General features: G+C 36.1%; 1 protein-coding gene across 8 annotated transcripts in view; it reads left to right on the top strand.

Moving 5' to 3' along the window:
- nfixb (nuclear factor I/Xb) overlaps window positions 1-24603 on the top strand; it is a 166129-nt gene that overhangs the window by 20984 nt on the left and 120542 nt on the right. The window contains exon 1 of one of the 8 annotated variants that reach the window (XM_058770974.1): window positions 21575-23674. The exons of 5 other annotated variants lie outside the window; for them this stretch is intronic. In XM_058770974.1, coding sequence (XP_058626957.1) covers window positions 23657-23674 — 18 coding nt within the window. In that variant the 5' untranslated portion in view covers window positions 21575-23656. Of the gene's footprint in view, window positions 1-21574; window positions 23675-23725; window positions 24204-24603 lie in introns of those variants that run through there. 2 more of the 8 variants (XM_058770982.1, XM_058770981.1) reach the window with 2 other exon arrangements.

The following is a 24603-nucleotide window of genomic DNA, read 5'->3' as shown; positions in this document are numbered from 1 at the left end:
TTTCTTTTTTAACTTTTTTTTTTTTATTCAAATGACTGTAATGCCACCGAATGAGTTTCCTTTTATTTAGTAAAGAAATATTACTGGCCACTGAAGGTCATTTTGAATTAAATTAATTTACTTCGTGCCGAAAATGAGGGTCGACATCAAAAATTGTATCTAATTATGTACTTGTGTTTTGTATAATTAAGGAGAGAGAGAGTGTGTGTGTTAGAGAGAGAGATTATCACATACAGCTGCAGGGTCACACCTGCCTGTTTTAAGCCTGGGTGGATGTGCAGCTCACACTCAGTCATTTACACTCCTGGATATTTCAGAAACATTCAACCCCAGTCAAGAGTACGCTGCACTTCAGATATAATGGTTTGCATACAGTTTTGCACACATAAATAAATAAATATATATATATACCGGTGGCCAAAAGTTTGGAATAATTCTGTTTTTGAAAAGAAAATGTTGCTGCTGAAAATTCAGCTTTGCGTGACAGGAATAAATTACATTTTAAAATATAGTCAAGTAGAAAACAGTTATTTTATGTTGTTATAATATTTCTCAATTTTAGTGTTATTGCTGGATTTAAAAAAAAAAAAAATGTATGAGATATGTATAATGTATTTATTTGTTTGTTTGTTTTTGCTGAATTTAAAAATGTCTTGATTTTGGAATATAATCAAAAGTTTTCAGCCAATACCAAAAAATAAATAAAATAATAATAATAATAATAATAATAATCACAAAATGGCCAAATCAAGCGAAGTACTAATTTGGACATTTTAAAATAATTGTAATATAATTTTATTTTTGAAACCAATTATTGAAAAAAAAAAAAATCAGAATACTTCACTTCAGTTAACTTGCAACTTCACTTCAATCAACTATTAATTAACCAGTCACTAAGACTAGCAGATGCGACTTTTATGAATGCTGAGGATTTGATTCGCAGCCAGTTTTATGACCGTTATGCATCTTACAAAAACCGGATCTGAATTTCACAGCACTGAAGAGAAACGTGTTGTATCTCGCTTCAGAAAACTTTAATCAGTATAAAGACTATCTGCACATTTTCGGCCCAATAACAATCTCGGCTGAGATGGATGAAGCCGTTCAGCCATGACAGGCTTAACTTTCTCCCAAACCTGACTTAGTCACTCTAGAGTCGCTCTAGATGCTCCGGTTTAGCTCGCTCCCCAGGCCTGGAAAATGAGTTGGAACAGCTGCTCTCGGGATTAAAATCTGATGGAGCCACAGGAATATTGCAGATTTTAACACCTTTATCGTCTTACACTTTCTGATTCACTCACAGGCAACTGTGTCTTTAAGCTTGGATTCTTTCTTGTTCGTTTGTTCACTTGTCCTTCTTTTTCTAATTCTAAAGCTCAAGTGGTTTTATCACAGGATTAGGGAGCGTTGCAGGACCACTGTTAGGGGCCAGTTGTCCATTACGTTCTTAGCCTTTCTTAGCCTCTCTAAGACACCAGTGACTGTTTAAATGCACAATCACATTTAGAAAAAAGAAGTATTAACATGCTTTTTTGGACTTTTTACCATTCTTTAAGGCAAAAGTCTTCATATCCAACCTAAGTGAAGGAGGAAATAATTGCTTTTTGCAAATCTATGTAAATACCATATAAATAATAATAATATGTGTATGAATATGATAATCATTTAATAGCTTGATATTACCATCCGAACACTATGGTCACTATTTCTTTTATATATATATATATATATATATATATATATAAATTTATTTATTTTTTTTTTATAAATACATACTTTTGTCTTTGCTAGTTCATTTTCAATTATCCTGATGTGAAAAAAAAGTAAATATTTTCTTTAAAGCTGAATTAATTTACAAAAACTGCATGTATTATAATTATGCAATGATTTATATATTCCTTTTTGGAGTTTTTGATGAATTATTACTTTGCCGTGCTGGACCCTTGATTACACTGCAAAAAATAAAAATAAATAAACAAATGATTTGAAAAAAGAAGTTGTAAATCCGATTATTGGAGTACAAGAAAATACTATTTCAGTGTTTCTGCTTCAAAGTTTTACATTTAATTCAGTGTGTTACTTGCCATTTCTTTATAATTAATCGTGAAATTTACACTGTAAAAAATGTTGAAGTAGAAGTATGTTTTGCAAGAAAATACTATTTCAGTCTTTCTACTTCAAAATCTCATGTTACTTGCTGTTTCTTTGTGAAATTTACTAGCAAAATCTGAGTGAAAATTGTTTCTATACCCAGTTGTTTACAGTGATTTTCACTTACGAATAATGCTAAATTAATAAATTGTGGTTCGACGATCAAAGATTTTGTTCCGCATTGAAATTCTCAGGTGGATCACGGGAGTGACGTTTGAAGAGGACAACTAGTTGATCTTGCATTTCACTTCAGAGGGCCGTAGCGGTATTGTGCGCTCATGTGATAGGCAGTCTGCCGGTGAAACCAGAGTCTCCCGTTTGACCAAATGGTGTCCAGTGGCACTGAGTCGAGCTGGTCTCATGGCACAGAGACGGGATGGTTACAATGCCAGACGGGCACAGGGACGCTCTGTTCCTTTTACTTATTCATTCTCACGGGGCGTCAGCCGTGTCCCCTAGCCGACTGTCAAAGCTCCCGTTCACCCACCGTACGGTCAACAATAATAAAAGACCACTAACAAAGACATTCCATAGCGGTGTTCAGAGACTGCAGGATCATATCGTATTCAGTTCCCTGTGCACTTACAATGTTAGTTAACGTTTTATGCAATTCGTAATTTAGTTCATCACGACCATTTTTCATGCTCTTTTTGGATTAAATGATTTTCGGTGCCTTTAAATGTAGGGAATTGAAACCAATAAATGAATTTAATTTTTAAAAAATAAATGAATCATTTCATCATTAACTTGAAATTAATTAAACTTGAACGACATTTCGTCTTACGTTGTACACAAAAGGAGGTTTAGCTGAATGTTTTAGCTGTACTTTTGAACAAAAACAAAAAGAAGAGAGAGAGCAAGCAAATAAGAACGAAGCAAAAACAGCATCTTAAAAGTCTATGCACAGAAAAAAAAAGCGATAATTGCAGGAAAACTTATATGCAAAATCTTTAAATGCAAATGAGATTTAGAGCTTTGGTAATAAAATAAATCTATCATATGACTTCAGAAGACTTAAAATTTAGGTTTTAGGTTTTAATTTAAGTCATACATGGACTCTTTTTGAGGTGCTTTGTTTACGACATACTATCGTACAAAATGCAGGAAGAAATGTTCATCCTATTTTTCTGAACAGCAGTCCATTCATATGGATTTTTTTTGATGGATTCATAAACTTTTAACTTTTCTCCTCTAAATATATTGCCTTATTTAGTTTTTGAGCATTTTGAGCATTTTTGCTGTGTAAATGTTGATGGTCGTTAATGTATTTGGGTTTTTGAGATCAGAAATCCAATAAAAATTGATGTTTTTGTAGTTTAGTTTCAATAAATGGCCTGAGAAGCCTGAAAAGTGTAATTACATGATATGTCATACTATTTTATTCCAACCCCACCCCCCAAAAAAACAAGGAAAATGTGTTTTTTTTGTTTTGTTTTTTTGGTTATATAACCTCTCTGAAGTTATTGCCACTTATCACACACTCTCTCAACTCCTGCAGAAGTGTTTTCAGAAGTCATTTCCTTGCTGGTTTTTTACACAAAAAGAGCCTTCAAACGAGCACGTCAAGGTTTATAGAGAGACAAACACCAGAGGAAATTTTCAGTCCATAATAATAAATGTGTCAAAGAGCTGTTTTATTCTGCCGTTCACTATATTAGGTGGTGGGAAACACAAAGCCAGCCTGATGATCAAATGCATGCTGGCACGGAAGAGGACGGCCTAGAATAAAGTACCTAGTTTTTATCTTAAGCTTTAATGCAGAAAGGCCCAAACCAGTCGGCTCTCATCTACTATCTGCACAGCTGTCCCAGTATCCGTGGAGAATGGATTCCTACTGCCATTGCCATGGGAGGCTCCAGCCAAAAGAATAGGAGGATATCCAGTGTGTGTGTGTGTGTGTGTGTGTGTATGTGTGTGTGTGTGTCCTCCTCCCTTTCCCTTCGCTCATGTCACTCCTGGCATGGATTAGGCCTTGGCAGCGGCCTGGCAGTGCCCGTAGCTCCGCTGTGGCTCTGTGCTTGCTGATATGTTGTGCAGTTGCGATGGCAACGGGACACACACTCGAACGCAAATTACATAATTTAGCCCGCATATACATAAGCCGTGAAACGTAGGTTTTATATGGCCGGCTAACGTACGGTTGGAGCCGATCAAAACCATCTTTGTGAAAATAGAGAAGGCCTCAGTCCATCAAACAGGACGAAAGGGTTCCCATAGCAGCTGTTTGAGGGCTTGGCATAAAGATGGAGCGATCGCTAACTTGCATTGTGCATTGTGTATGTGCGCAAGATCCATTTGCAACAGAAATCAAAATTCTTAAAAATAAAAGTTATTTTTAGCATTCGTAAAACCTTTCCATTTTTCAAAAAATGGTTCTTTTGAGAACGGTTCACTTGGCTTGATTAAAGACTGTTCATTTCAAGGTTCCAAAAATGTTTCTTCTATGGCATAAGAGTGTAGGATGGTGTGCGTTTCGGACTCCCCTGTGAGGGGTTTGCTGGATTTATGGGTTGCGTCGGATGGCTATGCCAGCGTTGGCATGGGTTGGGTTCGTGGTGTTGCTAGGCAAAATTTCCCGCTCTGGCTTTGCGCTCCATTGGTTCCATCTCTGTCTGAGCAGATCAGTTTCTTTTTGTTTTACTTTGTTTTTGTTAAAGTGCCACTCCATGACGGACCACAGCGGGACGGATCAAACGCCTTGGACATTTAAGACCGGCATGCTTATTATGAGACTCAGCCGGAGGTCAAGGCCATATGACCCTGTTGAGGGACACTATAAAAGCGTGACGCAGTTCTAAAATGCACTGATCCTAATATAGACCGGGCACACCAGTCAAAAAGAGTGGGTAATATGACCGAAATCTAATTGTAATAATTAATTATTACTAATTTGACTATTAATTATTACGATTTTTTATTTTATTAATTATTTAATTTTATTAAATATTATTTTATTAATGTATTATAAAGGCATTTAGGCTATATTAAATCATTATTAGTTATTAAATAATGATTAATTATTATTTTATTTATTTTACTAGGTTATACTGTGCTAATATAAAATAGGTTTTTATATTAAACAACCCATTGTTTAAAAAATACTCAATCTCTTTTGATTGTTTTATCATATTTCAAATATCTATCTATCTATCTAGCTATCTTTATTTTTAATAAACATTCTACTTTTATAATTCTACCTTTGAATGGTTTTGAATTGCAATTCTGCATCCTATTTGCTACCCCAATTGAAATTCAGATAATTGCTAAAATCAAATTCAATTGAAATTTAAAAGGTGTTGTCAATTCTTTTCTGAATTATGCACAACTCCAGTAGACACATTTCCACCGTCGCACATTATATAACTCCACTTCCATTGTTTCTCTTAGTTTCCTTCCTCTATTTTGCATCTTTTTGTCAATGAACAACACACATTTAAAACACTCCACCCTCATGCATAATGCATTTGGACACACAAGCACACGTGTGCGCACCCTCGCACCTGCACACACTTAAGCGCCTGAGACGCAGGTGTGCACTCTTTGCTCATCCGTGTCAATCTGGTGGCGACTGCACATAGCACGGCCGGCACCGACAGGGCGCATGCGAGAAAACGCTGCCACGTGTGCCAGATCCTTGCCTGACTCTTAACCCATATGGCCTCCACAACCTCTGACAGGCAACCTGCATCACATTAGCACATTTCCTCTCAACCTGGCCACGCCCACCACCGCACATGTGCGTCACACCTTCCCAGCAACGACAGCCGTGATTGGCTGTTTATTGTTTAGGTTGTCAAGGAATATGATTGGCTGGAGCTGATTTAGATTTCCTGAAGAGTTCCAGATTTCTTTTCTTTTTTTGTGTGCTGCAAATAAGAAGAAAAGTCCCAAATGAGATCTTGTTTGTATCCCAACTGTTTCTTCTAGATGGCAATGTGATTTATCATGCAATCAAAACTGACCCTTTTTACCTTTTTTACGTTTCTGTGCTTTTTGTGTATGATTCATTGCAGCACATTAATTCAAATCTTAATCTTTCATCAAAATGTAATAACTTGCTCTCCCTATGAAATGACTTTCCTTTTTTGGCTGACATCACAAAACGTATTCAACCCCTTCAGTCACTTAGTATGTAACTCTAACTCTTCATTGTTCAATCTTTTCCCAGCGAAATCCTGTCTTTCGTGTTTTCTTGCTGAATGTCAAATAAGGGAAGAAAAATGAGTTGCGAATGACCTGGCATTTCATATCAAGATTTATTGACTTTTTTATGTCTCCTGCTTCTTAGTCATTTATTTCCAAGAATAAGATCCCAGTACTCCCACATGGATTTTCTAGAGTCTCACGTTTATGCTATTCACATCAATGTCATTCATGTACTTTAAAATTGATTGTAGATGTCAGCAATTGTCTAATTTTTATCTACTTTTATTTCTTTCATGGAACTGTAGACAAAATGCAAGTCTGTTTCCACCTCAACATTCTCACCTAAAGTCCCGATTGTGAGAAATAAAATGTCAGTTGTGAGTAATAAAGTTCTAATTATGAGATAGAAAGTCACAATTACAAGAAATTAAGTTGCAACTGTGAGGATTGTTTTTCAAATAAAGTCTAAATTGTGTGAAATTAAATCCCAATTATGAGACGGAAAGTTGCAGTTACGAGAAATTAAGTTGAAATTGTAAGAAATTATATTTAAATAAATAAATAGTCTCAATGTGAGAAATTGCGTTACAAATATAAGATAGAAAGTCAGAGTAAGTTACAATTTTGAGAAATAAAGTTGCTTTTATATAAAATAAAGTCTCAATGTGAGAAATAAAGTTGCAATTGAAAGAATTAAAGTCTAAATTGTGAGAAATTAAATTAACTATATGAGATAGGAAGTCATAGTATACAATTGTAAGAAATAAAATCACTTTTATAAAAAAATAAAGTTTCAATTCAAGTCTTGGTGTCAAAAATAGCACAAATGTGAGAAATGAAGTTGCAACTGAAAAACTAAAGTCTAAATAGTGAAAAATTGCAATTATGAGATAAAATGTTAAAATGACAAGAAATAAGGTTGCAATTGTGAAAAAACTCTAAATGTGAAAAATAGTAACAGTTGTGAGAATATAAAGTCACATTTACTTTATTTTTTTAGTCTGAGGTAGAAACAAGCTTTCATATAAATTTGCTTAAATGCAGTAAAAAAGCAGTAAAACTTTCGGCGCAAAGAGTTTCAGAAAGTAAGTTTGTGACCTCTGACAAGCTATAGTCATAAACTCTCATTTCAGATAAGATTATTGAGCCCAAAAAATCATTAACTAAAACATAAATGGGTTCACAGTGGAACGTTGCGCACATTTCACCCTGAGGTATTTCTCCAGCGTGTGAGAGCGACCGAGAGTGAGCGTCTCATGAGTTAACCGTGCAGCCAGAGATGCTTTTCCTGTCTTGGGGGTTGGTGGGTGTGGATGTGCGAGAGGAAAGCTGTGTCTCTCTTTTTTTTTTTTTCTTCCAGATTCCGTCAAAAGTCGCTGCGCGGCAGCCCGAACGATCTGTGCGTGAATGTTTCCGAACTGCGTGAAAACAGAAAGCAGCAGCGAGGAACGATGGTAGATCGTAAACAACCGTGTGTGGAGTGTTACTCACGGCCACATGGCATGGCCCGCCGTGCTGTTTAGCCAACCAGTCCTGCAAGGAATCGCTGCCTGTTGCTGGTGGGAACAAAGCGCGGCAGCTCTCGTCGCCCGTCTCTGAGCGAGCAGGAAGTTGGCCAACTTCCAGCGGTGGAAAATCTATACACGGTTGCATAATATAGCATATCTTTACCTCACATGAACCCTGAGGAGGCCCGGCAGCTGTGAGCAAACAGAGCGAGCGAGCGAGCGAGGGAGGGTGTGTGTGTGTGTGTGTTTGCGCGGACAGGATTCCTGTGAGCGTCTGCTGGCAGTGGTAGCAGGCCACAGGCTGCAGGGCTTTTTCTGACAGGCCCTATGTAGGGTAGAATAAATGCAATGAAAGTTGCCGCCCTGCACCACTATGACATTGTGCGGCTCTACCAAACGGTTAATCATCTGTCCCAAGTTTTGCAGAAGCATCTTACGACTGAAATCCGTGAGGTCTCATATACCTTCCATGCGAGTTCAGCTGAAATTTTTGGATAGTAGTTTTAAGTTTTCTTTTACATTTAAAAATGACTTGCATTAGGTGAGTTGAAATGGCTATGTTCATTAAATTAAGCCCCCTCCATTAAAAACACATGCTGCACAAAAGGGGCTGTGCAAATTCAGAATTAAACCGTGTGAGTTTTAATTGAACTGGCCACATCTCACAGGAAGCTGAATTGGAATTTGAATGAGAATGACCAGAAAAAGAAATCTACTGAATTGAAATTTAAAGAAATTCAACACAAGTGATTCATTCTGGGAAATAAAGTGTTCTTCGACACTGGTACACAAAAGTTTATTAATTTAATTTAATTAAAGGGGTCATACTGTATGAAGTGATTTCCTTTGTCTTTGGAGTGTTACAAGCTGTTCATTTATATAAGATCTGTAAAGTTGCACAGACTAAAGTTTCAAAAGATATTCTTTATAAAAGTTAAGACTCGTCTACTCCTTCCTAAAATGCCTCATTCAAACACACCCCCACATTTCTACCTTTCTGCGTGGGATGATTTGCATAACAAAGCCCAAATGTTTACGAGAAGAAAGAAGGCGTATCTTTTATTCTCACTGTAGTATTGTCGCCGCTGCCACTGCCACCATGTTGTGGAGACGCGGTGTATTTCCAAATATGGTAAGGGGCGTAACATTTCCATCATACACTTGAGGAATTTGACCAATCACAACGCACTGGATAGCTGGCCAATCAGAGCACACTCGCTTTTCAGAACGATGAGCTTTGTAAAAATTGATGCTTCTCAGAAAGGCGTGGCAAAGAGGAGCAACAATAATGTTCGGTATGTGGGAAAATAATGTGTTTTTTTAACCGTAAACTGCGTAAAAACAATGCATTACACCAAATACACAAAATAATGTTATTTTTAGCATCGATGTCATATGACCCCTTTAATAACGATTGAATGTATTAATTTACTTTTTATTAATTGAAATTTGAACTTTTTATTTAGACTTTTGAATATCCCTTTAATTCTACTACTTTACATTTGAACATTAGAATTGCAATTCTGCATCCTGTTTGCGTTCTTACATTTTAACGCATTTAAGATTTCAAAATCGCATGAAATTGAGTTTACATAGTAGCATTTGCATTTGCATTTGTGTAAATAGTGTTATATGTAATGCACCCAAAAGAACAAACAGACTTTATAGTTTGGTTCACATTTGTGAATGAGCTGCTCTGGGACAGATTCGTTTAACGTCCCTCTACATATCATCTGGAATAGGATATGGACTGAGCTCAAGTTAGCTCATGATTTTGCATTTGTGGCTCCCTGTCGGCGATGGAGTGTGTGTTAGACTAATCACGGCTCCTCGCTTCAAACAGCTCAGGTAAAAATGCTCTGTTCCCCATCCGACCGTTTCCCTCAAAGATAACCAGATGTCCAGCTGTTTTTATCCCTGTTTTGGTTCATCTCTTTAAGAACAATGTCTTTCTCATATGACCGTACTTTGTGGCGTTTTCCCTGTTTTGTCTTAAAATTTTAATGGGAAGAGGCTCCTGGGAACCAGCAGTAACCTCACCTCAGCTCACCCATCCTCTCAGCGGGCTTTGGGCGGTTTCAAGAAAAATATAAACGAAATACAAATCGTGCGGCGGCGTAATGCGGAATGACATTTACCATGTGCCGTGACTTACACAAACAAAGAGAAGATGGGCCGTCCAAGAAAAGTTCCATATCTCCTTCCTTACATTCGCTTGTGTTTGCTTTCATATGTCATTTTTTTATTTCCATACTAAAGTTAGAACGGCATTGGCCGGAGCTCCGCCAGCCTCGCAGAAGCCAGGAAGTCATTTGGACCCTTTTGCTCGAGTCCCATGGCCAAGTGTGCGGTTGAATTAACCCCAAGACGACATATAAAACGATCCGAGAACTGCAAACAACAGACATTTTAGGATTTCTAAGGTTATCGTATCCTCGTTTGACCTGAACTCAGAGATTATGTTATGTGTAGCTGAATTTAAACAAACCTCTGAGTGAGTGAGTGTGTGTGTGTGTGTGTGTGTGTGTAACTCGTACTGCACCGTTTGCACTCCAGACATGACTGATTGTATGTTTTGTTGAAGAGAGGTGTGCTGTTACTTTTCTATATGTTCAAATGTTTGATTTTCACCTGGTCAGTGATAAAAAAATTAAAAAATTAAAATGAGCAACTGAGCCATATCTGTAGACTTTTAGGCTTGCTTGCCTTTCATTGGTAAACATACTAGCATCTACCTAGCAACACCTTAGTAACCACCTAAAACACTTTAACAACCACCTAGTACTGCCCTACCAACCATTTAGAGCACTTTAGCAACTACCTAGCAACACCATACTAAACACCCAGAACACCTTAGCAGCCATCACCCTAACCCTAGCAACCACCTAGAACATTTTAGTAACTACTGGCAATGGCATATTAACCACCAAGAACACTTTAGTAATCACCTAGGAACCACCTTGTAACTAATTAGAACATTTTACAGCCACCTAGGGGATTCTAGCAACTACCTAACAATGCCATAGTAACCACCCAGAACATTTCAACAACCACCTAAAACTATTCTCTGCTAACATGGTAACAACCAATAACATGATAGCAATCACTTAGAACATTATAGCAACACCCTAACAACCATTTAGAACATTTTACAGCCACATAGAACATTCTAGCAACTACCTAACAACACCATAGTAACCACCCAGAACAGGCAACTACCTAGTAACCATTTAGAACATTTTAACAACCACCTTGAACATTCTAGCAACTGCCTAAGAATGCTATAGTAACCACCAGAACACTTTAGCATTCACCGAGCAACCACCAAGAACATTCTAGCAACACCATAGTAACCATTCAGAACATCCAACACCCTAGCAACCATTTAGAACATTTTACAGCCACATAGAACATTCTAGCAACTACTTGACAATGCCGTGGTAACCACCCAGAACATTATAATGCCCTAAAAATGTCCAAACAATCATACAGAATGCCCTAGCAACTGTGTTAGCACCATAACACTCTAGCATCACATGAGAGTGTAACTTTTGCACAAGCATCTCTCACATATTTTTCAGGAAATGTACAGATCTAGTTTACGTGTGCTGCTGTGGTGCTGTAGTATGTTTGGGCGGTGCTCTCCACCCAGCTGCTCTGACAAATACATGTGGAATCGGAGCCATATGTAGCAGAGGAATAGGACGCACACGGCTCAGAAAACAGGCCCTTTCCACAGAAACCACAAACCAGATCAAGTGCAGCTTCGAGCTTGCATGAAAATCCAGCCGAAAGTCCTGTGTGAGGAATCTCCATCAACATTTGAAATGAGCAACAGCAACCCTGAAGGAAACCTGATCAGGTCAACATCCCTACAGTTCAGTCGTAGAGTGCCGGCTTCCCGCTAATGAGTCGCAGCCTGTTAGCGTCCACTAAAGCACTGCATGTTCAGTTGGGTCGTAACACGAGACGTTTATGCGCAGCATTGTTAGTTGATAGTATTACATTTGGCTTTGATCTGGAAAGTATACAAATACATCATATGCGTAATACATCAGGGGCTCTTTACAATGTTTGAAGTCCAACATCTTCCTCCTGTAAGATCTTAGTGAAGTAAGAGGCACAAGAGCAGTAACGGCCAAACAAACGAGATGCCTTCGGCCTTCAAATACGTTTGTTGTGAGAATGGCATGTCGCTGGTACAATCCATCCACTGTAAAAACAATGGTGCGGTTGTGCTCCGTAACCCAATTACGCCCCTCTAGAGAGCAAGAGAGAGAGACTCTGTTACCAAGTCTTGATCCATGGCTTTATTCATTTCACTCTGTCGGTATTTCCCGCCAAAGTTGAGATTATTCGACTGATTTTTTTTCTTTCACACCAATACTGATAACATTTTTTTGAAACATTTCCAGTAACTGATATGCATTGTTTTTAATTAATCTTTTAGACATTTGTATTGAATAATAATAGTAATAATAATAATAATAAATGTATATAATAATAAATTAATAATCATCTAATATTTATTTATACTCTTCCTCTTATTCTTATTCCTATTATTTAATAAATATAATAATTATGATTATAAATATTATCTAATATTTATTTATGAATGTATTATTATTATTATATTTATGCAGAGTTGTGATTGTGAGATTATATTCAATTTTTTTGGAGTCTAAATGTTAAGGCTAAAATTACACTTTTTCACTTGGGAATGAAGAGTTGTTAAGGTAAACTGTTGCGTAATGTATAGGGCTGCAAAACAATTAATCGCGATTAATCGCATTCAAAACAAAAGTTTATGTTTATATACTATATGTGTGTGTACTGTGTATATTTATTATGTATATATAAGTACACATACATATATATATTTAAGAGAAATGTTAGATTTATATAAAAATTGTATTGCATACAAAGTATAATCATATATACATACAAATATTTTTAAAATATATACAAATGTGTGTCTATTTATATATATATATATAATAAATATACACAGTACATACACATATAGTGTGTAAACTAACCCTAATAATGTATGCAACAACAACAACAACAAAAAAAGCTAAATGATTTACTTGACTGGTTTACAATTGTTTCTTATATATAGTGATGTAATGGCATTATACTATTCTTCACCTAATTGTTTAATCGATAGATCTAATATTAAAGAATTGATAAATTGATAAAAGAAATAAGTATGAATAAAAGTATTTATTAGTCAAACCGATTTTAATCTTTTGAGCTGAAAAATTGTTTAGATAAAAATAAAGTTGGGGCCCAAAACGTCAGAGAAAAAATGATTTAATTTAATCCAGGTCACAACCTTTGAAATGTGGTCAGACTGAATGCGTCTGTGCTTATTTTGTTTTCTCCGACCTTCCAGCGATCTCTGACTTCATGCATGAGATTAGCACTGCGAGTTCTCACGTTTGCCGGTTCCTTTGTTTTGTTTACCTCCCACCGCTGTCTGTCGTCAACCCGCTGCTTTCCTGGAGAGCTGAAGTTGCTGTATCTTTATTAATTCAACAGGAGGAAGTTTCAACAGGAAACAGGGAAAGGGATGTGGGCAGTCATATTTACCGATAGGAAGAGAGTGTTTAAGTTGAACCGCTCTAACGAAATCTCTCACTCAAGCCTGACCTCAGCATTCACACTTTTCTCTTTTGGTGTCAGACCATTATAGAGAAACTATTCTGTATGCATTTTTATTCCTTTAGAAAGTACGACCACACTACTACTACACTTGTAAATGAAAATATAGATAATAGGCATATAGATTCATGTTTAATAGCTCAGGTGTGTATGTGGTTTCTTGTGTGTGTGTGTGTGTGTGTGTTGACACATGTCTCTTTTGCTTGTGTAAGGATGAATAAAGAGGAAGCATCCATTGGTCTTTATTTAGGACTTTCTCCTTTCGTCTGCCCCTCTTTTGCTTCTCGCACATATCAAAAGTCTATTTTTTTCCCATGAATTCCAATTCTAATTGAGGTTTGTTGCACCAAAACAGTCATAATTTAGTTTTTCATACTCATTTTAACATGTTTACACACATTTACTGAGTAAACATTAGTAAACACACATTTACTGAGCTTGTCTACATAGTAGAGCGAAATCTTTGTTTCAAGAAAGCAAGGAAAATGTTTTCCATGACATGATCAATTTATCCACTTTTATCACCATCCAGTCACCATTCCTACATTTGTTTCTTATTAAATATCTTGTTATTTTACTTATAAATACATCATATTATGAAAGTAAAAAGGGTTTCAGCTCTTTTTCAATGTTAAAATATTTGTTTCCTTTATCCCAGCCCAAGGCAATTGTTAGTAAGCCTTTTATAAGTTTGTGTTGTTAATGTTAACTAAAACCAAAATTACAGCTATTAAAAATGGTTTTCATTCATTTGAATAAAGTAATATAATAATAATAATTAGATGGAAAAACCTAAACTTAAAAAAAAATTGAAATTCTGCCTTGTCAAGTAACAAAAATAAAGTAAGTTGACATTGGAGTACTAAAATTACTAAAACTAAAATAGATATAAATTAAAGCTAAATCGAAATATTATAAATAACAGTAACACTTTACAATAAGGTTCTGTTTGTTAACATTAGATTTGCTCATTGTTTGTTAAGTTAACTAATGTTGAGTAATGAGACCTTAATTTAAAATAATAAATTAATATATTAAAATCAATAAATACTATAATAGTATATAAATAATGCTTAAGTTGATTCCCCAAAAACATTTTTTGAGCATCTCATCCAGCACACCAATGTATATGGTGACGAACGTCTTCTTTCTCGCGATCTTATGTCAACTTACGAAGTAGTTGAGACAGTGAAAATTTTAAATATTAAGTTGAATGAACAAATTCATAAACTGCAAGCTGAGTCAACTTAAAAAAATTAATTGAAACAACTAAACTGTGAAATAATTTTTTACATATTAATACTGAATCCAGTGTAGTCAGTGTCACTGATTATAATGAGTTCCATAGTATTTTGTCGCAGCGCTCGCGTCCGGTGTAGACATGGTGTAACATAGCGATATTGGCTCAACCAATGGTGTAAGTTTGGGGGCGGGACTATCTGTCTGTCTGACCAAAACCTGTTTGGTATTCATTACTTTTTCCAATTCCTTTCGGCAGCGCAGAAAGTACGCTTGACATTTAAAATACAAAAACAGAATATTCAATCCAGATTTTTGACATCTTGTGTTCAGGTTGCGTATTCTTTTTTTTTTTAAAGCGACAGGAAGACGTGGCATCGGCACACAGATCCAGGAGGTGTTAAACAGAGACAACACAAGACTGCTTAAAATGACAGACAGAGTGGCACAGACCTAGCAGAAAGGAGACAGTAGGAGTTGTGATTTGGGAATGGCAGTAAAGCATTTGCATAAAGGGCAGGGCAAAGTGCCCGGCGGTGGAAAGCGTTGGCACCACGCCTCGCAGACTGGCAGAGGGGCGACTGAAGAGAGAAAAATAGTAGAGAGAGAAAGAGCGAGGAGGGGAGGGGGATTTAGTCAATAGTACATCCCTTGTTCTGCGAGAGGAGGGCCCGGTTTGTTGGCAGCGGCGATGGGGAATCTCTTGTTTGTGTGCTAGATTGCCCCTTTATTTCTTTGATTGCGAAGCGTTCAACACTCGGCAACTGTAGTGCCTGTGTGAATTTGCGTGTGTGCGTTCGCAGGGGCATCTGTTCCCGTTTCAGGGTCCCGCGCCGTGTGTCTAAACTGTGTCAGGGTGTGCTTTAAGTTCATTTGCATTCATTTCGCTGCGATTCCACATCCACGGCAATCAATTTATCGACGTATTCAGTCTAATACGTGATGCTAAAGCTATTAAAAAGGGTCTCTGGGTAATCTCCTTCATTCTGGGTTCTTCATGGGCACAGCTTTGGCACGCTGACTAATCCATTTGCATGCAACGTCTCTCTGCCAACCAATCAGAGGGTTTTAATCAAGGCAGAGAGCCGTGCCTTCGGCTCGAGTCGCTCACAGCCGGAACGCCGCCGAGCCGGCGCAGCTGGATGATGTCATAGATCCGGCCTTCAAGGTGACGGTCGGCTCTGGAAGGCTTTAGGCGTTTTGTGTGCCGGTTGCCATTTTCTGATGTGCACTATTTAAGTACAAAACTGTGCATGTACTTTTCCATTACAAAAGTTTGAGGCGCATTTATTGGATTAAAAATATAGTAAAAACAGTGGAATATTATTACAGTTTCAAATAACTCTTTTCCATTTGAATGTATTTTAAAATGTAATTTATTCCTGTGATGAAAAGCTGAATTTTCAGCATCATTACTCCAGTCTTCAGTGTCACATGATCTATGAAATCATATTACATGATTCTACTATGATGATTTGCTGCCCAAGAAACATTTCTGATTATTACCATTGCTGAATACAGTTGTGCTGATTAATTTTTTTCAGGATTCTTTGATAAATATAATTTTTTTTTAAAAGAGTGTTTTTGAAATATCATTTTTTTTTATAACATTTTGAACAATTTAATGCATCCTTCGTGAATAAAAGTATTAATTTCTTACTGACCACAAACTTTTGAAAGATGGATCTCTTTGACATGAAGAAATAATGAGTCTTCAATCACATGGTCAGTCTTTTCATGTACATTCTTCATCCAATAATGCCTTTTACCAAACAGAAGAAAAAAAAAATAGTGTAGAAACAGTTTTCACTCAGAAATTGCTAGTAAATTTCACAATACAAAGAAACAGCAAGTAACTTTGAAATAAAGTAGACTGAAATAGTATTTTCTTGTAAAACATAATCCAACATGTTTATTTACTTTACAACTTTAAAGAATATTGCAAGCTTAAATATATTTTTAAGAGAACCAACAACATTGGAGCCCATTGACTTCCACTGAATGGACATTTCTCAAAATATCTTCTTTTATGTGCCACAGAAGAAAGTTAAAGTACATGATGAGAGAATTCATTTTTTTAGTGAACTGTCTCTTTAAATCCACTTCTCAGAAGGAGACGTCTGCAGAGTCCGTCTGGGCCTGGTTATCAAAAGCAGAGATATGCAGGACTAATGATGTTTCCAAAGGTTTCCTGTGTTCTCCGTCACGCTCTGTAAGCAGCGCTAAGCCTCGGTTTGATTCTTGACGCACATGAAATCAGTGGTGCGGCGGTCGTGTGCATCGAGCCGTGCAGATAACTCTGCGGTACGACGAAATCGGACACAAGTTAAGTAGGCTCAAGATTTCTGATAATGCTACAGTAACAATGCAACTGGACGATCAAAAGATCTTGACCACCAGAGATTTTCTTTCATTTTTAATCATGATCTTTTAGCAGTAGTATTTTCCCATTCATATCTGTTAATAATTTAGCTTTAATAGTTAATAGTAATAATGATACATTTCAATGTTTTATTTTTAAGTTTCTTGTTTTTATTGTCAGTTTTTTGTACACTTTGGTATGCTAAACTTTTTTGTTTTGCTTTGGGTAAAATATTGGACCATTAGAAAAATGCATTTCTAATAGATCGGATTGATGTTTATTATTTTATTTTATTTTATTTTATTTTATTTTATTTTATTTTATTTTATTTTATTTTATTTTATTTTATTTTATTTTATTTTATTTTATTTTATTTTATTTTATTTTATTTTATTTTATTTTATTTTATTTTATTTTATTTTTTTTGTATCTATGGAATAAGAAAACAAACACAAAAAGTGATTTATTTTTATTTATTTATTTATATATTTATTTTTCTTTTAATATCCATAGAATAATTGCAGAGGGTGTCCGTCCAAAAACATTTTGTCATTATATTTTCTGCATTTGGCAGATACTTTTACCCCCAAAGCAACTTCCAGTGCATTCAAGCTATATATTTTATCAGCACCTGCATTTCCTGGGAACTGAACCCGTGACCTTGGCGTTGCTAGCGCTAGTCTCTGCCAGTAGAGCTGCAGGAACATCATTACCAGCTCGGGTGTGCAATCCTTCATCCATTATTCCTTATGAAATCTCTTGCTGCTGGCTTTTTTTGTTGCTGTTTGTTTGTTTTTGCTAAACTACATCCTGTGCTGCAACACCTACTCAAGAAATCATGCAGTAATGATTTTTATCAGCAAGCCATTATTGTTTACGTTGCAGTTAGTGCAATTATGTGTTAGCCAAACAGAAGAGGAAAAGCGTGGGCATGTATGACATCACAGTTTGATAACAGTTTTACCATAATATGTTTGGAAAAACACATTTTGAAGATTTAATCTGTCGTGTTCTTTTCACCTTTCTTTTCTGCTCTCCGAGGCTGCATTTATCTGATCAAAAGTACAGTAAAAACAGTAATATTGTGAAATATTATTTGAATATAAAATAACTGTTTTTTGTTTTTCATGTCATTTATTCCTGTGATGCAAAGCAGATTTGTTTTAGCATCATTACTCCAGTCTTCAGTGTCCTTCAGAAATCATTATAATACGTTGATTTGCTGCTCAGTTATTATTGGTCTTAATATTATCAATGCTAAAAATGTTTTGCCGCATAATATGTTTTTCTGGAAACCATGACACATTGTTTCAGGATTCTCTGATGAATTGAAAGTTTAAAAGAACAGCATTTATTTGAAACAGAAATCTTTTGTAACATTTTAAATGTTTTCACTGTCACTTTTGATCAATTTAGTGCATCCTTACGGAATAAAAGTATCATCTTTTGTTTGAATCTCACTAACCCAAACTTGGTGATGGTGTATCAGTTTCCACAAAAACATGAAGCCTCACAGCTGTTTTCAACATTGACAATAATAATAAACGTTTCTTGAGCATCAAATGATTTCTAAAGGATCATGCGACTCTGAAGTAACAGGAGTAACAATTTTGAAAATTCAGCTTTGATCGCAGAAATAAATTACATTTTTAAATATGTCCAAATGGAAAACAGTTATTTCAAATTGTAATAATATTGCACAATTTTTCCTGTATTTTTGATCAAATAAACACAGCCTTGATAAGCAGAAGAGACTTTTTCAGAAATATTTCTCCAGAAGTGTATGCAGTGGAGTGAATATTGACGGCACTGCCACTGGTGCAAATCCGGCACGCAGCGCAGCGCAGCACAGCACACCTTAACCATTTCCTCCTATTAGTCCCAGAGAATGTGTTGACAAATGAGCCGACGTATTTCAGGTTGATATTTTGCAGGCCTTAACCCTACAATGCGGTTCTTCCCAGAGTGCCGTGCAGCTCTTGAGTCTCTCAGGGCCCTCTGGGATACATGTGCCTTTCCTCTCTCTCTCTCCGCTGCCACAAATTGCTTGCAGATTTTTCACACGTAGTAATGTGCTGGTTTGTAAACTGGGGTAATTGCAAACACCACCAAACAGCTTCAGCTATCGTCATGCATCACTGGCTAGCCACGATCTGTAAGGGCCTGGGTGCGTCCTCGCGCCTTACGCCGTTTATGCTGATACGCTAGCATTTGATAATTCAGGAAGGAAATGTGCATTCATGCTATTATCAAACAGGGCTGCACATATAGAAAAGAAAGGGTTTTAGCTCTCTTTGCATGTATAAATGGATTTGAGAAACGGTTAAAATGATGGTGATACATAGGGAAAACTGGGGCTAGTTGTCACACTTTGTTCACACATTTTTCCCAGTGCAGAATAATTTTTAAATGCCAAATGGTGTATAAACTTTCATCCAAACATTTGGGGCTTCTGCTCACCAAGGCAGCATCAAAAATTACAGTAAAAACAGTAATATTGTGAAAAAATATTACAATTTTAAATACCCATTTTCTATTGAAATACATTTTAAAATGTAATTTATTCCTGTGATGCAAAGCTGAATTTTTCAGCATCATTACTCCAGTCTTCAGTGTCACATGATCCTTCAGAAATCACTCTAATATGCTGATTTGCTGCTCAAGAAACATTTATTATCAATGTTTAAAACACTGATGCTGTTTGGAAACTGTGATACATGTTTTCAGGATTTATTCATTAATAGAATATTGAGAAAAGCTTTTATGTGATATAGAAATCTTTTGTAACATTATAAATGTCTTTACTGTCACTTTTAACCAAATTAATGCATCCATGCTAAATAAAAATATTAATTTCTGACAAAAAAAATTAATCTTACTCACCCTAAACATTACCATTAATTAACAGGAAAAAAATGTACAAATCATGTAACGCATATGGGTTTTTAATTATTTAGAGTACTTTGACTATGTGGGGGTAAGTTGTCACGATGGAAATCTGCAAATTAGCAGCTATTATAAGGTCTACATAATTTATTAAAGATTAAAACAATTATGAAGAAAAAAAAAGTTAATGAAACGACAAGGGTAAAAAATAATACACAAGAATATCAAAGTATTGTTCAGGCGAAATTTTATTTTATTTAACAAAATTTAATTGTAAAATTATGTCATATAAAACATGTGACAACCTGCCGTGACATTTATAAAAAGAAAACACATATACATCTTTTCAGTTGAAATCCATTTTCTGACACTTATTTTAATTAATGCCAAAAATACAGTAGGTTATGTTTGGTGGACTATTAAAATTAATCATTTTGGTACAGTGTACTTATTGTGTACATACATGTTTTTACATTGTACTTGTATTTTTTTTTTAAAGTATCTGCATGTAATTACATCTGTAATTAATTTCTGTAATAACATTTATAATTACACTGTTGACCCTCAGCACCTCATCCCACCCTTAAATTTACCCATACCACCAAACCTGTCCCTAACCTTATATCCATCTTATATACAATATGAACACAATAAGTACATTGTACTTATTTTTGATGTAAGTACATAGTAGTTAAGGCCACCTAATATAAAGTGGGACCCAAAAATATATCAAAAATGTAATTTAAAGGATAAAATTAACATATTTTGTTCTGTATTTAGACCGTTTTGATCTAGGTGTTTGTGACCAACATGCACTGTGACGACTTGCCCCAGGCTCCCGTATTTCACAGCCACTGCCATAAAAAAGCTTGTGTGTGATTTGACATGATATAAATCTGCAGGTGTGTGTCTCTGATTGTGCTGACAGTGGCTGATGTCACTCGTCGCTGCAAGAGCTGAGTTTTTACCGCGCCTGACTCGTCTCAGACATGTCTTTCAGAAATCAAAACAGACCTGCAGCATATCGGCAGTGAGAGGAGGGGCGGACCTCACCTGTGCCAACACACACACACCTGCTCGAACCTCACGCTTACACACTTTCACACACGGCCCACGTCTCTGAGGTGTGAGGTTATACATGAGCGCGTGTGTGAGAGTGTGTCCAGTGTCAGACACAGTAGATGGCCGTGTGTGTGTGTGTGTGGGTCAGCTGTCTCTTTACCGCCATGGTTTTGTCCACGCTGGCACGCTGGCATGTCTGGACTGGCGTCCTCACGATAGCGTGTGTTAGCACATGATTCTCCATGGCCTCCACCTCCCTCAACGTCTGTCATGTTGGTATTTATCACATTTTTACTCTGTCTCTCACTGTCTGCCTCCTTCCCCTTATGAAAAATCATTTTAACAGGCTCTTTGTCTCTTATATTCTTGTGTTGTCAGAGTGTCTTTCTCCTATAAGAGGGCAAAATCAGCCATCACGTCTGTCTTCATTATGGCGTTTCAGGGTCACGGTGGGTCACATCCACAGGGAGGGTCACGGACGCACAGCGGGCAACCAGCAAACCCCAAAACCCCACATCTCTCTCATTAAACCTGCTTTTCTGGTTTTCCCAATGGTCAGCACACTAGAAAAAATAAAACATAAAAAAAATTACCCAGAAACAACATTTAATATATTACAGAACAATAAATAATTATTAATCTAATAAAAACATATTAAGAATTATTTATATTTTCAGTAATTAACAATTAATGAATGTGCTTCAAAACCTTTTATTGGTTTAAAGATATGAATTATAGGCTAAATCTTGCAAATATTCCACCTCCACCAAATATTGCCATTTTTATTTGATAAAAGCATTTTCATGATGTAGGATTTTTCAGGTGCAGCCTAATTTCCTCAATTTAGCGCGGTATTTAATAATAATTATCATTTTTATAACAAATATATTTATGGCATGTTAATATTACCGAAAGCTGAAATACAAAGACATTGATAGTCCTCATATTTTTCAGAGATTAAAGCTGACTGGGTTTCACACCAACCGAGTTTTAAATATATTTCCTATTAACCTATTGTTTTCACTAGCTGAGTTGTTTCTAAAAATATGTAGGCTATTTATACGATAAAATCTAATATTTTGATAATATCAAATCTTTAAAAAAGAAAAAAAGAGCCTTGTACTGGTTTTCTATAAATATCTCTGCTGTGCGAAATCAGTCTGCTGGCACTGAAAAGCGAGGTAAATGCATTATATATTTAAACGGATGTGTTTGATTTCGTTTTCTGTTTCTGTACCTAAATCACAGTCGCAGTGTTTCATTCTTCCGGTTTTGCGTATCTCCTAAAATGATCTTATTTGCTGCGAGGATATTGGTATTACAGGATATCATATTAGCTAACTATCTAACATTTCGTTTAAATCTGTTTCTTATGAATATAATAAAATCTTATTTAAGCTAGACTAATCACTGCAGTTGTTAAGAGGTATTTTTAAAGCGCTGGACTGTAATCGAATTCGTCTTTGGTGCAGGAGCCTATCCAGAACATTTTCCTCCCTTTCCTCTAAATAACCTGATAAATGCGCACGGAATCGACATCATTATATTCAATAACCAAATTTATAATCGTTTAGAGTGTTTTAACAGAAAAAACCCGAAAGGAATCATCAAGAAAAATCATCAATATTCAATTACCACAGACAACTGCGCCTCTCCTGTTTGACTGAATCGCCAGTCGGAGATCTGAGACTCTTTTGTGGATTATTCAACCCGAGTGTTTTTGTTGCAGGCTTCCAGTGTTTATGATGGGTTTTTCTTTATTGTTGCGCCAGCTCAGTAAAACTAGGGTAATGACTACACTTTGCTTTATAGATCTATAGGCTATTGCAACTTTGCCAATGCAACATTGCCAAAGTTTCCAATGTAAAATGTAGGCTGCTATTGTTAAAAAAGCTCGAATATCTAAACAAAACAGTTGATTTTAAACCAACCAAGAAAAATCAGGTGAGTGGGCAAAGTTTTTGATGAAAAAAAAAAAAAAAAAAGTTTAAATAGGCCTAATAGGCCTTTCAAAACAAGATTTCCAGACTCCTTTATTTATTCTATAGCAGCTTGTCAATTTATTACCGGTGTGACTTGAATATGGATTTTGAACAAGAAAAATGCATATATGCCAGTAGCTAATTTATGCCACAACCTACGTTATTCAAAACTGCGTGTAGGCTACTTGGATGATCAAGTCATTTTCTTTGGCCGACCAGTTTTTTTTCCCCCTGCATTGATTGGAAGGTGCTTGGGTGTGTTTTTGTTATTATTAATTGATTTTACCGTCAGTGACAAACTAACACAAATGATTCTCTGGCGCCGGACGCCAAACACTCTTTCCAGCTCGTTCATTTCCATCCGACTGCTGGCACACACTTGAGAGATGATGTCTTCTCTCTTTTAAGCATTAATGTTGCAGGAACAGGCGAAGGGAAAAAAATAACACAGCGATTATTTTTAATTGAGCTGGCAGAAATCTTGCGCTCCTCATAATTTGTGGTCAAAATGGCGGACGTGACGCGCAGGTGTAACGCGCTGCTGATGTTACCAAAATGCACTGAACGTTAAACGCCGCTTTACTAACTCTTAACCGTATTTCAGACACCCCTGACCTCTGTAAGGAGCGATGAGACTCGTGCTGGGATTGTAGATGAGAAACCAAGCCATGGTTTGTTGGGTTTTGATGACTGGACTGATACAAGTTGATGATATGCTACAAACATTTTAAGACAATTTTATCCCTTCCATTGAGTTATTAGGTTATTAGTGTCTTGTTATAGGCTACGTTTGAAAAGAGATGACAGGCCCATGCGTAGAATAAAACAAGTCACGAGAGGTTTCACGCTTGTGCGTTTATGAAACTGCAGCAACATTAATGAGTAACATTAATTGTGCATAAGTGTTCAAGAAATAGTTTTATTGATAGTAATAACAACAACGAACAGTTCTTCCGCCAAGTAATATAGTTCATTAGCCTAATAACCGTAGGCTATTTATGGTTGCCAAGCAACCTGGCGTATTAATACAGCCGCAACTGTCAGTTGGATACTGAATATTTGGACCCGCGTCTTTGTTTTCACAAATTTCATGGCGCTTCAGATGTTTTTGTGTCCATAAAGTCCGTGATTTTTTTTCTTTTTCTTTCGTAATTTATTGTGTTTTTGACATGAATAACAAGGAGTGCGTTGCGGTCGTAGGTAAAGATTGTGTAGACTGGATAGGCCTATCTGTTTATCTTACAACAACAATTTCAGTTAGCCTGTAACTAACAGTCAAACAAATATTTTAACAAATTTTTATTTTTAATTAATACTATCTGTATTATTCTAATAGCTTAACTAACTTTTACTTAGAATTTGAATATTATTTGAAATAATACTAATGTATTTTTGATTTGTAAAAACGCTTTATTCTCTGGCGCCGCCATTCTATAGAAGAAGTGAATTGTGCTTTAGGCAAGTGAATTTCCAAACGCACATGTTGATCAGAAGCTAATTATCTCATACTCGCACTGGTAGCACTAGAGGAAGCCATTAAGCGCTGTGTTTCAAACAGAGAAGGGATTGTTTGAAATAAAGGTGCTGCTTTTATTGAAAC

This window comes from Onychostoma macrolepis, chromosome 03, assembly GCF_012432095.1.
Source record: "Onychostoma macrolepis isolate SWU-2019 chromosome 03, ASM1243209v1, whole genome shotgun sequence".
In the NCBI taxonomy this organism is placed as follows: domain Eukaryota; kingdom Metazoa; phylum Chordata; class Actinopteri; order Cypriniformes; family Cyprinidae; genus Onychostoma; species Onychostoma macrolepis.
This window is presented reverse-complemented; position numbering and strand designations above follow the sequence as displayed.